At 35.6% G+C, this 15,160-nt stretch overlaps 5 protein-coding genes across 10 annotated transcripts in view; 3 read left to right on the top strand and 2 right to left on the bottom strand.

The window, feature by feature from the left end:
- Nucleotides 1–147: 147 nt before the first annotated feature.
- LOC124213898 (uncharacterized) lies at nucleotides 148–2,433 on the bottom strand. Of its 2 annotated transcripts, XM_046615652.2 has the most exons (4): nucleotides 2,237–2,433; nucleotides 777–1,950; nucleotides 540–712; nucleotides 148–431 (listed from the first exon to the last, which is right to left on the bottom strand). In XM_046615652.2, exons 2-4 carry the CDS (start codon nucleotides 1,945–1,947, stop codon nucleotides 258–260), a joined length of 1,518 nt encoding a protein of 505 aa, XP_046471608.1. In that variant the 5' UTR covers nucleotides 1,948–1,950; nucleotides 2,237–2,433; the 3' UTR covers nucleotides 148–257. The 2 variants fall into 2 exon arrangements, with proteins under 2 accessions (XP_046471608.1, XP_046471597.1); XM_046615641.2 differs by having other exon boundaries at nucleotides 777–2,433.
- A 21-nt stretch (nucleotides 2,434–2,454) lies between these two features.
- The window catches only part of sano (serrano), a 109,400-nt gene continuing 96,694 nt past the window's right edge, over nucleotides 2,455–15,160 (top strand). Inside the window, exon 1 of one of the 2 annotated variants that reach the window (XM_069136962.1) lies at nucleotides 2,455–3,491. The gene's annotated coding sequence lies outside the window, so the exon portion shown is untranslated. Of the gene's footprint in view, nucleotides 3,513–15,160 lie in introns of both variants that reach the window. The other variant, XM_046615600.2, reaches the window with a different exon arrangement.
- On the top strand, nucleotides 3,983–6,538 carry LOC124213944 (Arginine methyltransferase 8). Its single transcript, XM_046615778.2, has 4 exons — nucleotides 3,983–4,221; nucleotides 4,382–4,496; nucleotides 4,634–5,000; nucleotides 5,166–6,538. The coding sequence occupies exons 1-4, from the start codon at nucleotides 4,168–4,170 to the stop codon at nucleotides 5,677–5,679; spliced, it is 1,050 nt and encodes a 349-aa protein (XP_046471734.1). The 5' UTR covers nucleotides 3,983–4,167; the 3' UTR covers nucleotides 5,680–6,538.
- Nucleotides 6,783–9,523, top strand: LOC124213978 (lysM and putative peptidoglycan-binding domain-containing protein 3). 2 transcript variants are annotated; one of them, XM_046615839.2, is made up of 3 exons: nucleotides 6,783–7,013; nucleotides 7,377–7,522; nucleotides 7,599–9,523. In XM_046615839.2, exons 1-3 carry the CDS (start codon nucleotides 6,992–6,994, stop codon nucleotides 8,154–8,156), a joined length of 726 nt encoding a protein of 241 aa, XP_046471795.1. In that variant the 5' UTR covers nucleotides 6,783–6,991; the 3' UTR covers nucleotides 8,157–9,523. The 2 variants fall into 2 exon arrangements, with proteins under 2 accessions (XP_046471795.1, XP_046471789.1); XM_046615833.2 differs by having other exon boundaries at nucleotides 6,784–7,013; nucleotides 7,312–7,522.
- RpS11 (ribosomal protein S11) lies at nucleotides 9,180–14,481 on the bottom strand. Of its 3 annotated transcripts, XM_046615908.2 has the most exons (7): nucleotides 14,382–14,413; nucleotides 13,321–13,446; nucleotides 13,141–13,257; nucleotides 11,512–11,717; nucleotides 11,117–11,266; nucleotides 9,457–9,491; nucleotides 9,180–9,280 (listed from the first exon to the last, which is right to left on the bottom strand). In XM_046615908.2, exons 1-5 carry the CDS (start codon nucleotides 14,391–14,393, stop codon nucleotides 11,143–11,145), a joined length of 585 nt encoding a protein of 194 aa, XP_046471864.1. In that variant the 5' UTR covers nucleotides 14,394–14,413; the 3' UTR covers nucleotides 9,180–9,280; nucleotides 9,457–9,491; nucleotides 11,117–11,142. The 3 variants fall into 3 exon arrangements, with proteins under 3 accessions (XP_046471864.1, XP_046471856.1, XP_046471838.1); XM_046615900.2 differs by lacking the exon at nucleotides 13,321–13,446 and having other exon boundaries at nucleotides 14,382–14,481; XM_046615882.2 differs by lacking the exon at nucleotides 13,141–13,257.

Below are 15,160 nucleotides of genomic sequence, written 5' to 3'. Positions count from 1 at the left end.
TATGTAAACACGATTCAAGGTCACCTCTGTGGCCGGCTGTACAGGTTAATTGGATGTTAGCAAACAATACCAGTAGACTCGAATCGGTCAGAATCAACCACCTTGGGTTTAGCTATTATGATAATACATGAGTTATTAACACATAGGTACATAAAATAGAAATTTATTTTCAAATCAAGCTGCTGAAAAGTACTTCACAGAGTTCAAGTTCTACTCGAAGCTTAAAAACTAGTCATTATCTTTCCATGGTCACACTTTCACTTATATTTGGCATTGGCAATCTGGAAGCAGCTGAGGATAGCTTTTTTCTTGCCAACATTCTCAAGAGTATACGAAACTCCACATGGTACAGTGAAATGTCCGTAAGTGTCCATTTTAATGCTATTCTCATGAATTGTTACTACAATATTACCCGCCATAATACAAAATACCTGCAAAAGTTTGTCAAATATAACAGAACAGTGTAAAACAAACTAAGCGTGTTAGATTTGAGTATGAATTTGAGGTCTATGTTATTTAATGTAGATGTCAACAACTACCATATGATGGTGATCTGGTGCTTGACTCCTATTTATCCCGTTTGGGGGCATCTGTACAATAGAACTTGATACAAATCCCATGACTGTATTCAAGCCAGGCAAAATACTATAATTGTCAAAGTTCAATAGCACTTTTGGCGTCCGTTTTATTCCATGAAAGTTTACGTGCCAGTCTGAAATTATATTCAAGATTACATTAGGGTTTATTACTCCATAGATTTTCATAATAATTATTACCTGATTTTAAATTTTTCTTGAGCACAGGGCTGCCTGATGTTTTAGTTGTGGTTGCAGAAAATCTAACTACTTTCTTGGACTTCCGCCTAGGCTTTGTATTCAACATCACTCCGTTGTCATTTCTCTCTTCAATTAATGGTTCACTCGTGTGTTCTGTTTCAGCTTTATCAGAAGTTTTTATATTTGGAGTACTTGTCGAAACCTCATTACTCTGTCGAATGTCTTTCAGTTCTGCTTTAGCATCTCGTATCTTCTTCATTTTTTTTCCTTTTCCATTTATGTGATCTATAGTCGGCACAAATTCTGGGGAATCGTCTCTTTTTGTTTTGAACCTCTCTCCGTTCCAGTATTCCAAGGGTTTACACCTTTTTCTGCCTGATCTTCTAACTACAGGTGTATCATTATTTCTGTTAAACGAGCTTTTCTGCTTTGGTCTTGCTATTGAGGATGTAATCTTTGGATGAATACTTTTGGTTTGTAAAACCTCTACATTGTCTAGTGGTTTTTTGATCAAAAGAACATTGTTACTACTATTACTAATAGACTTTGTAAATATTTCATTCGTGGAATCCAAATTATTAGTTACTTTATAAATTGATAAAGATTCCCTGCTGTTGATGCTGTAATTTACTTTCCGTAGTTCCTTCTTCCGTGTCGAACATCGTGTGTTAGTTGATGATTTGATGATTCTATCTTTAATGTACTTTTTCTTCTTCACAGAATTGTTTCTATTGCTCTGATACTCATTCTCTTCGTCTGAGTTCATTATTTTCCACTTTCCAACCTCATTTCTAGGAGCAAAATCAACGTTGTTAGGTCCTGAATTCTTTTTGTCACTGGTTGCTTCCGTAGTCCGTGTTACAAAGCAAGTTTTATCAGTCGATGCAGTTGGTGCAGTGGTAAAGGTTTCTAAATTGTTACCCTCCTTAGTGTTTTTACATGGTGGTGTACTATTTGCAGCACATTTTATCAGGGAATGATGGTCAAGAGAGAGATTCGGACTTTCTTCTACCGAGAAAGGCCATTCAAGCTTCGAATGCTGCTCTCTGTTTATTTTCAAAGGTGTAGACGTTACCATGCAAGCAACTTTATCTGTCCGAATAGGTTGACTAACAATGGAACTAGAATGTGAGCAACGATATTTTTCCAAGATTTCCTTGACAGGTCCCATTTTCTGCATGAAAATAGGAGAATAATGGAAAAGTTGATTCTCAATTGGCGGAAATATAATTAAAGTATGGTTGCTTCCTTCAAATAATTCTTCAATGACTTAGTTGCACAGAATACAAACTCGTATCTTTCTTGAACCAATAACAGTTTGCAATTTCACTTTGTTGTTGCATGTAGGAAAAAAAAATCCGAGAATGAGAACGACAATGCGAAAAATACTAGAGGAAGAAAATTAACCTAACATGAGGAGTAAATTCAATTATTCTTTGAATACGTTAATAAATACATACGATGGCACATGCTCTTTGCCAGAGTTATTAACAATTTACCAAAGAATACATATCGATTTATTGTGTCATTAACTGCTTTCAGAACTCGAAAGATAGAATTATAGTCAAGAAAATAGAACTCTGTTTCTTGAATCAATTTTCAAATGCTTTCCATTTTTAAACGCGTCAACGAAAGAAAACAACATCGGATTTAGTTCTGAGCATCACCGTCGTCACGCTAGCGGCGCTTGAGAGCTCGGCCGCCATTACGCGACGCCCACTGGCCAGTGATAGTTGATCATGGGAGTGGAACTGGTCGAATGTTGGCGAATAGCGTGCTTGACCCGTGTCCCGGTACGTTTAACCATGTTTAACTCGGTATTATGATTAGGTGTAAGTTTTTCTTACGAGTAGATTCCTTTAATCAGTTGACATAACAGTCGTGAGTGGATAAATTTGCTGTTTAATCACTCGGCGTAAGGCATACTAAACTTCGACAATCTTAAACAAGTGACTGCAACCGCGTTGAATATGTCAATTGTTTTACCTATTTGTTGCGACGCGACGTAATCAAGAAGTTGTTTTCTCCTATTCGCGTTCTCAGAAATATAGACTTGTTTAGCTTTGTCACAGCGTTTGGAGCTTACCCAAAGTGTCTAACATAAAACTAGATTCTCCACGTTTTTGCTACGAAATTATTACCGTGATCGTTAGATTCGTACTGGCGATTAAAATTCAGTGTAATGTCTCACACGTTTACTCTTCTACCATGTTGAAGTTATAAGTGACCTTATCGGAACAATTCATGTCGAGGAAAAACCGTTACTTCGTGATTTTGGAAATTGTTTGAAATTTAGTAAACCGTAATAAATCAAAACATACTCATATACTGAAATTTTCGTTCCTTCAGTCAGTTTAAAAATGAAAAAATACTGATTTTTTTCGCAATGTTTCATTACGGTAACGTTACTAACTTCAGTCTTGTGATATTTTGAAAATGGTCGAATTCGTAATTCTTGTGTAACTTTTCGAGGTAATTATCTTTGAACTTTCTTAGTGTCGTGTTTACGGATAATAAAATAGTGATAGTGAGCTACCCGCTTGAGTGTGTTTGTGCGTTCAGATTGATCGTGAAAAGTGTATGTGAATATCCAGTGCATTTAATATACATACATCAAATTCAGGAGCCGGCTCGATGCAGCCGTAAGTGCATCAAAGTGATCAAGAGTGACATCCTGCAGGCGCTGAGCTCAAATGGCGAGATGACAAAAATTAGGTACGCCCCTGCTCTTTTTGGGTAAGAATAGATTTTCATCGAATATACTGAATCGGTGTCAATTCGTTGTCGTGATATCGCATCAGGATAGATTCTAACACATAATTTATGGCTGCACAACTATATTCTAAAGTGTATGTTTTTATTCTGTACTTTCCACCGTGCGTAGTATTAGCAAAGCTATATTAGAAACGCCGATTTTAAGATATAATGTAACAATTAGGCACTCTTTAGGTACTAGGTTAAAAGCTGCACTTATCAAGATGATTCAGATGCTTGGTTTTGTTTTATTAGAACATTTGTTCTTACATTGCGTACATTACCACCAAAACATCGTTGAATCAGTCTTCGAGAAAATATGATAAAATTTCATCCTGTTTTGGATGCATTTTTGGATCTAGTCGCATTCATTTGTTTTTGATAATCGCTACGTATCCATCAAGTCTGACTGCGCCTTTTGCGCGTAGACTCAATACTCCTCGTTTCCGAGAACAACCCTCACACTTCACGACGTCTCTTGGCTGTAACGCACGCACTCTTTAAATCTTGTATACACCGTGGCTGACAACGACATTCCGAAAATTGTAGGTTATGAGTGTCACGTGCAAGAGTTAGCCTAGCATACATCGTCGTAATTTTAGTTTTTAGGAAGATTGACAAAGAACGTAATTTAACAATGGACACCGGCGATTCAACAGATGAATATTTCAAGAGTTACGAGGATCTGGAAGTAAACATTCACTTATGTCACTATTGATATTTACTGATGGAGACAGTTTGGAAGGAAATGATTGATTGTTTGAATTAATATTATTATCCTCCTGTTGATCATTTCCTACTGACTTCTCACTGACGACGGTAGTTTTTTTTCATTGCGCTTGTCTCCACAGGTTCATCGACTGATGCTAGAGGATAAACCTCGTACCCTTGCTTACAAAAATGCAATATTTGCTTGTAGCGATAAATTTCAGAACAAAATTGTAATGGATGTTGGTGCTGGGACGGGTATGAAGTTAACACTTTTATCACATAATAATTAATGAAGTCGATTTGTTAATTATGCAAAGAACTTTAGTTGCGAAAATTTAGACACAAGTGAAGTCTTACCAGTAATATCTGCATTGATTGATGATTCTCAACAGGTATACTATCGGTGTTCTGTGCCAAAGCAGGTGCTGCAAAAGTTTATGCTATAGAAGCAAGCCACATGGCACAAGTAGCAAAAGAAGTAGTTCGCGAAAATGGTTTTGAAAGTATCGTAGAAGTGATTCACAGTAAAGTAGAAGATTTAAAGAGTGATGATATCGGCAAAGTCGATATCATAGTCTCTGAATGGATGGGATTTCATTTGATGCACGAGGGAATGCTGGATTCGGTACTTGTGGCCAGAGATCAATTCTTGAAAGAAAATGGACTCATGTTCCCTAACGAGGCCAAACTTTATGCATCTCCTTGCGAATTACCCACTGTGTATGATTTTTGGAACGATGTATACGGAGTCAGTATGGAGTAAGGAAATACATTTGTTAGCATGGTCGACTATCAACATTAGTATTTAATTTCTAGTTGATTCTATAGATGCCATCACGAGTTTAAAACAGGCTGTCAGCATTCTGACTATAGCATGTTCAAGCCTTCCTTTCATTTTAAAATTCTCTTACTTTTTTTGAATAGGTTTGTCAGCCGGGAACAGAGACGTTTGAAGTCTAAAAAGCCAAATATTTCGTCTTTAGAGGCAAATAACTTGCTGACGGATGGAAAGCTGCTTGTTTGGCTGGATCTCAGTACAGCAACTATGCCAGAATTGTTATGTCTCGGTGGTGAATCTACGGTCGTACCGTGCAATCGGAACGGAATATATCAGGGCATTTGCGTATGGTTTTCCGTTACATTTCCGGATGGTTCGGAATTATCGACTAGTCCAGAGTATGAATCAACTCATTGGAAACAAAGTATTGTAGTACTCCCACACGATATTCCAGTAACGAAAGATGAACCAGTAGCATTCAAGCTCGAACTCCGTAAGGATTCTTTGAAACCAAGAATTTATAATGTGGAATATACTCAGTTAGACCCAGAAAACGTCGAACACGATATTCCCTGTCATTGTTATATGACCAAGTGTTTAGTAATAAAAGCTTATCTCTCTGAACATCCAGAGGAAGATATCCAGGGTAGAGAAACTTAATTTTTACTACGAAGTCACATGTTTTGTGATTTCAAGTACCATACTGCATCTATTCTTGGTTATGCAAGTTTCCTTGTGAATAAGCATATGGGTTAATTCACGCGAAACGGGACGGGTTTCAACGGATGGTCATCGAATTTGACGCGCGGCTAGAATCTCATTCCTTACTATCTTGTGAAGACTCTTCCATAGTGTTGGGTTCATACATAAATTCTTGACTCCTCGCTAACCGTGATTGAACGAATTTTCCTTGGACTACTCAGTTCACTTGGAAATTTTACCGATCACAGTTCAAGTTGTTGAAAAAGTGTGCTATAATTTTCAGCTGGGCGTTTGATTTTGTTCACTGGCAATCAATTATCGCAAAAATTGGATTGAAAATTGAAACAGTTTTCTTTTTCAATCATTTTCTACCGACAAACAAGCAAGAAAAATGTCCAGTGAAAATTATACCACAACTTTTATCACAACCTGAACTGTGTGCAGTAAATTTTTCAAGTGAATCGAGTAGAGTACAGAAAATCCTTCAATCGTGATTTGCGGGGAATCAATTTTTGCTTGTGACCCAAAACCATAGAAGACTCTTCACTAGATAGTAAGGAATGAGATTCTACCCGATATGAACCTACATAGAATGTTCAATTGTTATATTTGTTTAAATATTTCAGATACATTTTATGTAACTTTTATTAAAGATGTCTGCAATTTTAAGTAAGCCATTTTTCGATACAAATAATTCTGTAGTATTTGTTGTTATGTGGTATAAAAGCCGGATCTAAAGACAACTATTTGTACATGGGATTTTACTTCCATCTATTTTTTAAATAATTTGGAAATAAATTGTGCCCATTGAAGTAAGGGTGCTCAGAAAAAATGGTGTAATACATAAATTTTCCTGCACACTTTGACAGTACTACGTTCTAGTCTGTACGTGTCTACCTGAGTTTTTATCCCGCATAGATTGTCGATTTAACGATCAATTTGTCGGATTTCTTTTTACCATTACTCCTGAAAAAAGCTCGTGTTACGTCATACGCGTATGTTTAGTTGCCTGCCGTTAGGCGTACAGTCAATCTGCGTGATTATAATGGTACGCTTGTTTTATTTGCATGGAGAGAACCGACTGGATATGAATGACATTTGCAGAAGAAAAAAAACGTAAAACAGCTGACAATTATAATTTTTACTTGAAAGGTTATGGAATGTAGTCAGTTATTTCAATACTGCGAACAACAAGTAGTAATCAAGTGAGCACAGTGAAATGTTATCGTAATATTAACAAAGATGCGAAAAATATCACTCAGTAACGGAAATGATGGGCAGAGATCGGGAAGGTAACTGACGTTCTTCTCAAGGTTATGTTTATCCCAAGATGATTTATCCAATATTTCGTTGATATCTAATTATTCAATGGACATAATACTTCGTTAATATTACTAAATAACTATTTTGCAATTGGAACATATGAACTTTTCCATGCTAGTTTCTTGTGAATTCTCTTTGCTCTAATCCCTAAAATTGAACTGCTTGCTATTCCCATTCATACTTTGTTACACAACAGTCAACTGACTTTAGAACTTAGTTTGCTGCGGAGTATTCGTTAACATAAGCGTGTACGAGTAATTCTTCTAGGCAAAAGGTTTATCAGCGTAGTGGTCAGAGAGAAGGATCCCCGAATTATGTGCTCTTGTATTCAGATGGAGAAAATAGTGGAGACGAAGAGACAATTGCTCTTCGTACAGTATCGAAACAAAAATCACCTCCCCGCAAAGTGGAGGTGATGAAAATTCAGTTACAACCTGAGGATACTTTGCAGGCACTTTCACTCAGATACGGATGTACCGTGAGTAAACGTTACTCATTAGGGAGAAAGCAGACAGAACTAGGATAGTTTTATCAAATTTTATTTATTCTTGCAGATATCTGAATTGAAGAGGATCAATAAAATACATAAAGAAAACGAAATATTTGCACATCGAACAATTAAGGTTCCTGTTGTCGCGTTCTCTCTCTTGACAGAAACTTTGAATCAAACTGAAAATACAGACAATAACGACGGCAAAATTGGCGATCTTATTACTATCGAGGACACACCGGCTAATAGCTCTAGAGAGGAACAGATTATCAATCTAATAGCTCTTCCAACTCCTGTACCTCCTTTAAAATCGAATTTTGATTATACCACATTAAATACAATCTGCGAAACTCCTGCAAATCAATGTGAAAATACACTAGATGTCTTAGAGGATGGAGAAAACGATCAATTACTTGCTTCCGAAGAAATCAGCCCAGAGCAACATAGTGTATACAAGTTATCGTGTTCTGGGGCTGATTGGGGTCTGTCGTGGCCTCAGCTCGTTGGTTGTTCGCTACTCCTGGGACTTGCAGGACCTCTTATTATTTATTTTTTATTTCTTGCCGAAACTTCTTCTAAACATCACTCGAGTGCGGGATACTATAAGCATTTCTTTTCATGAAAGTAAGAAAAGGACCAACTTTTCTCTTACAAAAGTTCGATTACGTGTGTGTTGACAAATATAACTGTATATATCACCTATACGAATTTTGAGGCAACATATCTTTTTGACCTAAAGTGGTCCATAATACATACAGGTTTTAGCATATTGATTGCATAACTCGTTTAGTTTCTCCATGAATACTAACGCTAGTAACGCATGTTCCTCTGATGAATTCGGAAAGTAAATGACAGCAATATATTAGGCATCTGAAATCTTTTTATGTTTAATATTTTCCTTGATAAACGGTTATGTGCTATATGCATGTATTTTTTAAATTTGTAACTGATTCCATAGTTTTGTTTTTCAAGTTGCCAAACGCTATTAGTAAATTTATACATAAATATATATTTTTGTTCGTGTACAGAGCGATTGTATAGTTTAAGAAATATTGTATCTTTTGGTCACAATTTAAATTCCTCTCAGTTAGAATTGCAAATAATTGTCAATTACTATCTTTGACTTTTATGTGTATATTCTTAAGCCAACAAACCTTAATCTCGGAACAATATGTGTACGTATTTTGTCACGTAAGATATATTTTTTTACTTGTAAATTTTTTACTTGGAAACGAGGAGATTTGAATGGTTTGTTGGAGGAATGGTGCAGTTGTGTACCAGATAGAAAAAATAGTATGATTGTGATATGTTCATAAGCAATACTCTAGTTAATTGACTTACAGCTGAGTTATTTATAATATGATCGAATTTTTAGTTAATATTTTACATTTGTTATTAGCTAGTGATAAAATGCGAAAAAATATATTTCTAAACACAGTAAATTTGTTTTTTCTTTGAAGTGTTTTACAATTAGCTAAATTGCTGTAAAGACAGTTACTCGTTGAAAAGTTGTATGTTCTTTCTTTTACTGCAAAATTTCATGTAAAGATTCGGCATTCGATAATCTTAACGGGTCAGCTATTTATTTCTAAATACTTTGATCTAACCGGAGTTGGTGGTAATCAAATCAACATAGATAGTACAATTTTTCCTGTAAAATATGACCAGTTTATTTCATCCGTTTACAGGTTTTAAATTTTTATTGTTGACACATCGGGATGCGAGCAGTTAGTGTGTATTTCCAATCTGAAAACAGAGATATAACATAGAAATTTACAATGGAAGTATAGAATCAAGTAATGCGGATTCACACCATTTTCTAAGCACTATTTTGACTGAGAAATATTATAAAGACGATAAATCTATTAATTATTTACCAAAAATACTTTCGTAATTAGTACACATTACAAAAGAATTTGTACCTCATAAAGGAAATTCATCGCTGACTGCCAGGATCCTGTGAACAAATAAACAAACGATTATACTCTATCTCTTTCAAGAAAAATAATTTATATATTGTTTAAGTAATTTGCAAATCAGTAGACGATATGATGTCGTTCAATTTGTATTCAGAAGACCGTCGTCAAACTCATCATAAGAGGAATAACACGCAGATGAAAGAATTGCATTTGAGCATTAATTGATATGGGCTATTCCGCGTCAACCGGATCAGTCATCTCTCAGATATTTTTTTAATTTGGCATGTGGATTGTGTGGGACGAGTTAGATTTTTGTGCCAAAGCGCGAATCTCATAATGCAAAATTCGATTTTTTATTAACAATAACAAATTAGACTCCCATTTTTTTCAAAAATTCATAACTTCGGCAAAAAATTAGATACAATATATTTTTTTTTTTCAAATTACGCGGAAAGCTCCATAGAATTTAAAAAAAAATACGAAATGGTAAAAACAAGTTGTTATCAATTGTTTATTTAACAATTAATTTTTCAAAGATTTTCAAAACAGTGACTGACACGATCAAAAAATTTTTTTAAAATTCTGACATGTTCCTTGAACTGTACTACAACCTGTGAATTAATTCCAGAGGGGTGTTTTTCTTCGTTTTCGAGTAAAAAATCATTAAAGGTGTCGATGCGCATGAAATTGCGGCCCGCCGAGTCTCTACGTAATGGCGGGCGGCCGGTTGCCGTCCACCGCTACACCGCGGTGGCGTCGCAGCGTTATTTTAGAATCATTTTCACGATGTAGGACATGATTGAAGAATCTGAAAAAAATACTGTACCTTCACAAGGCCTGCTCAAAGCGATAAGTGAAGTTTCAGGAATGTGTTTTTATTTTAAAATAAGTAGCAAGTTATGTAATTATTATCATTTATGTGCACTCTCATGGTGTGTAACCGTTATTTTGAATCTCTGTAATAAAAAAACGGTGAAAAACACATTCCTGAAACTTCACTTATCGCTTTGAGCAGGCCTTGTGAAGGTACAGTATTTTTTTCAGATTCTTCAATCATGTCCTACATCGTGAAAATGACTCTAAAATAACGCTGCGACGCCACCGCGGTGTAGCGGTGGACGGCAACCGGCCGCCCGCCATTACGTAGAGACTCGGCGGGCCGCAATTTCATGCGCATCGACACCTTTAATGATTTTTTACTCGAAAACGAAGAAAAACACCCCTCTGGAATTAATTCACAGGTTGTAGTACAGTTCAAGGAACATGTCAGAATTTTAAAAAAATTTTTTGATCGTGTCAGTCACTGTTTTGAAAATCTTTGAAAAATTAATTGTTAAATAAACAATTGATAACAACTTGTTTTTACCATTTCGTATTTTTTTTTAAATTCTATGGAGCTTTCCGCGTAATTTGAAAAAAAAAAATATATTGTATCTAATTTTTTGCCGAAGTTATGAATTTTTGAAAAAAATGGGAGTCTAATTTGTTATTGTTAATAAAAAATCGAATTTTGCATTATGAGATTCGCGCTTTGGCACAAAAATCTAACTCGTCCCACACAATCCACATGCCAAATTAAAAAAATATCTGAGAGATGACTGATCCGGTTGACGCGGAATAGCCCATATTTATAAGGATGAATAATTTGAATATTTGTACATACCGGATATTTCAAGGATTATTCAGAATTTAGAACTTTTTGAAACTCTTCTTGGACCCAGTTCCCTTTGAGACCTTGAGAACGTTGAATCTAACAGTTTTGCTCAGTGGTCGACATTCGCCAATGGTCACAACATCACCTATTTCCACGTCTCTGAAAATGAAACCATTGTTACGTTACGTAATCAGTCCAAAACAAACTTTTGAATACCGAAGTTTTCAATAATTTAATTTTCACTGCATCAGTAGACGATGAAATAGACTTCAATTTGTATTCAGAAGACCGTCGTCAATATCATCATTGATTAAAGATTAAAATCAAACAGCCATAAAAAAAGACGTGAGATAATTTTATAATGCTGTACACTTCAATATAATATAATTTAATTAATTAATCACCTGAAGCAAGGGCTCAAGTGGACACTCATATTCCGGTGACGTTTTTCAAATCGATTATATTTCCGGATATAGTGAAGATAATCCCTACGAATAACAATCGTGCGTTGCATCTTCATCTTCTGTACCACTCCGGTCAAAATGCGTCCTCTAATGGAAACATTGCCGGTAAATGGACACTTTTTGTCAATGTAGGTACCTTCAATAGCCTGCACAGGAAGGAAAACGAAAAATTCATTTCTTACTCACTGCTAATTTGTGTTTAATTTTATCAGTATCAGAAGAAAGATTCCACCACCATGAAAATAATAGATATATTTTTAGCTATAAGATGAGGGCAAAATATGCGTATGATAGAATGCCAGCAATAACACAAAGAGTATAGATATATTTTTTATTGAAAGTAAAATGAACACGTGTATACTATTCTGCGTTTTTGGAAAACTAGTTGCAAATGCGCCTGATTCAAGTCAGTGAAACTTGCTTGGAGATTGCTTGTATAGAGAAAAAGATCAAAGAAATGTCTCAATTATGAAGCAACATTATTACAAGAGAAAAAAGCTGAGATTGCAGATAAAGTATTAATAAAGTCTTAGATACAAGCTAAGATTGAATCCCCGTTTCAGATATGATTGATATATCACTTTCCACACATTATTCACCCATTTATTTATCAATGTTCACAAGCCGCCAAATCCCGACAGTCGATCATTTCAGTTAGAATTCATATTGAGAATAGAATAGAGATTATAATTACAAGAATTAAAAATCAAATGGCTTTGTATACGGCTTAAATTGCATGCATTTATCACAGATCTTAAGAATACTTAAAATATTTTATTTAACAGAGCAATTCGTTGCTTCAGTAGCACCTCTTTTGCCATTTGAGTTTTAATTTGAAAGCTTTCAAGGGAGGACTACCCAATTGATTTTCAACATAGGGCAAAAAAAACACGTGGAAAATGTTCCAATTTGTAATTTTGAAAGCTGTAACAGGTAGTTATGATGGTAAACAAGGAATTTAAAATTCTCACATTCATTTCAAAATAAATTTAGCGTAAAATATTTTCAACTACTATTTCAAGTTTGAAAGTTTAGTCGTAAGTATTCGTACACAAAATAAATTCGATCAATAATCAATCAGAATACTGATATTTATACCAATATAGTGGAAATGTCTTAAGTTCAAACAGTACTTTGACTAGAATCGTTCAATTGATAAGAATTGTTTTTTTCATCAATTTTAAAGGTTGTCCTCCTTTGAATTATGAGATTCCCAAAACTTGTCCCTGAAAATATTCACATAGCAATTTTGGAATGTTGATACATTGAGAATGTAAAGTGTAGCTTTGGCCAAAGATTTTTAAACCTGAACACAAAGGGGATTATTATCTAAACAATGAATGAGAAACATGGGAAACAGGTTTTCTAGAAAATATTTGGGACCAGCCTGTAACTTTGCATAATCAATGCACTAGCGCAGCAAACATGATAAAAGCACTGGCAATCGGCAAACTCCAACACCAACAAGCCACCACCGATCGATGACCAATAGAGCGAGCACCAGGAAAGAACATGAATTAGAACGTTGACCCCATAGACGTTATAGTTTTCTGAAAATCTGCAACAAACCTCACGGGGAGTTTTAAAACCAAGGCCGACACTACGACTCAACCTGAGCGGCTTCTTCTTCAGGTTAGCCTTCCTGTTGAGGTTGAGCGTGGACTGTTTCTGAAAAGCCTTTTCCGTCTTTCCGAAAAAAAACAAACAAAGAAACACAACATTAGTTTACTTCTTCGATGCAATGCTCACCTCGCGAGGAGTCTTAAAGCCAAGACCCACGCTACGGCTATACCTCATAGACTTCCTATGCTTCTGCCCGAGACCTTTCTTTCGATTAAGAAAGATCGTCGGTTGTCGCTGGAACGAACGCTCGTTCTGCAAATATTCAATCCATATCAACACGCGTATACAAACGAATTGTTATCGTCAATCAGTAGCTGAGTATCTGCTGATTTTCAGCTACAAACCATTCAACGAGCAACGAGACATTTATCAATAGGTGTACAATTGTTAAAATTCATTAAACATGGCGTCAAGTATATCTTCCGAAATTCTTTGCAAGTACTTTTAAATTGCGCTAGAAATTCAATCAAATTTTATTGCATGTCAGCAGACGATGTGTCGCCAAGTGGTATTCAGAAGACCGTCGTCAAGTATCATCATTCTGCAATTATTTGTTCATCTCTTTGATCACAATCAATACTCAGTGTGAATCTGTCAGACAAGTTCGCGTGTGTTGTAGTTTAAGCCTGTCGAAATATGGAATTGACACAGTGCCGTTGTGAGGTTAAGTATAATTGTTACACCCGTCAGAAATTTTAGACGATTTTCATCCGCATCCTAAAACCCCTCTCAGAAACAAAATTTTAAAACCGTTTTGCACTTGACCGTAAATAACACGCGGGGATTGCGCCTAAATTATACGCTTTAAAACCATTTTGATAAAACGACAAACGGATCGTCGAAGAGTCGAATGACCGATTATCATTATTTCGAAAAATCTGATGTCGAATTTCAATTTCCGTTTATTCAATCTCGGGATAAAAACTCTTCCAATTGAAATCATGACGTAGAACCGGGAGTGAAATATCTTTGGAGGTGAAAATACAAGGCGAAGAGACGCGGCCCACGTGTCGGTGGCATAACGTTATTGCACTTTGATTGGGTTCGTTGCTCCCGTACAGCGTTATTTCGGATTAGGTTAAATGCCGGGATTGCGGAAAACCCGCGATCGGTTAAAAGTTTTAAAAACTGTGCAGATATCGCGTGGAAGTTACGATTCTCCGTAAGAATAATTACGGGAGGCTTACCTGATCCGCCATCTTGAACTGGTGAAAGAGAGAACGAGAAACGGAAGCTCGAGTATTGAGATGTCTCAATCCACCATTCGTGGTGCTAGTTGTTTTCCGGCGTTCTGGTGGCGCCATTATTTGAATTTAAAAATGCCTGTGCAGCCACAGACTTATAGGGAGAGACAAATAAGAATTAGCAAAAATAATAGATTATTTTTCCTCGATTAACCGAATATAATCAATTATTTTCCCTCAGAATCGATTTTTGTTTTTTACTCCCATGAACGACGGAATGCAATATCAATTTATGTGATTACAGTATTAATTGTTATCATTGTCTCACTAAGTACTTATTTGATATAATAGGAGAAAGATAAATGAATATTTTCACCTGAAATTGAAAAACTTTTTTAATGAAACTATAAATTATCAAAGAACTTTTCGGCTATTAAGACTACATTATACATACTGAAATTTACGAAATTTCGTAATGCACCGTTTCAAAAAAATACGAAGTGATCGATTATTTGATTAATTTTTACCGATTCAGTCGAGTCGTGTTATATTATTTTTTTTCGACCGATGCATCGATTATTTTTAGTGGTCATCGCTGTTGAGAAAAACTCGTACGAGAACAGATATCGTCTTTTTAATACCTCAATTTTCGGATATTGCTTTACTGGAAAGGCAAAATTTTTCTCATACCAATTTATAAGTAAACGGAAAAATATTCAGTGTTTAAATTTATGCCTGCGGTTGTGACTGGTCAGCTTATTTGTGGATCACAGTTACATTAT

Source organism: Neodiprion pinetum, chromosome 1, assembly GCF_021155775.2.
Source record: "Neodiprion pinetum isolate iyNeoPine1 chromosome 1, iyNeoPine1.2, whole genome shotgun sequence".
Taxonomy (NCBI): domain Eukaryota; kingdom Metazoa; phylum Arthropoda; class Insecta; order Hymenoptera; family Diprionidae; genus Neodiprion; species Neodiprion pinetum.
Note: the sequence above shows the minus strand (reverse complement) of the source record. Positions and strands in the feature narration are given on the sequence as shown.

Coding starts and splice junctions, on each gene's coding strand:
- LOC124213898 (XM_046615641.2), bottom strand. CDS start 1,956: ATGCAGAAAATGGGACCTGTCAAGGAAATCTTGGAAAAATATCGTTGC. Junction 713..776: donor CAAGAAAAATTTAAAATCAG/GTAATAATTATT, acceptor ATATAATTTCAG/ACTGGCACGTAAACTTTCAT. Junction 432..539: donor CACCAGATCACCATCATATG/GTAGTTGTTGAC, acceptor AAACTTTTGCAG/GTATTTTGTATTATGGCGGG.
- LOC124213944 (XM_046615778.2), top strand. CDS start 4,168: ATGGACACCGGCGATTCAACAGATGAATATTTCAAGAGTTACGAGGAT. Junction 4,222..4,381: donor AGAGTTACGAGGATCTGGAA/GTAAACATTCAC, acceptor TTGTCTCCACAG/GTTCATCGACTGATGCTAGA. Junction 5,001..5,165: donor GTATACGGAGTCAGTATGGA/GTAAGGAAATAC, acceptor TTTTTTGAATAG/GTTTGTCAGCCGGGAACAGA.
- LOC124213978 (XM_046615833.2), top strand. CDS start 6,964: ATGCGAAAAATATCACTCAGTAACGGAAATGATGGGCAGAGATCGGGA. Junction 7,014..7,311: donor GATGGGCAGAGATCGGGAAG/GTAACTGACGTT, acceptor TAATTCTTCTAG/GCAAAAGGTTTATCAGCGTA. Junction 7,523..7,598: donor CACTCAGATACGGATGTACC/GTGAGTAAACGT, acceptor TTATTCTTGCAG/ATATCTGAATTGAAGAGGAT.
- RpS11 (XM_046615908.2), bottom strand. Junction 13,258..13,320: donor GCTTTAAGACTCCTCGCGAG/GTGAGCATTGCA, acceptor TTTTTCGGAAAG/ACGGAAAAGGCTTTTCAGAA. Junction 11,718..13,140: donor GTTTTAAAACTCCCCGTGAG/GTTTGTTGCAGA, acceptor CTTCCTGTGCAG/GCTATTGAAGGTACCTACAT.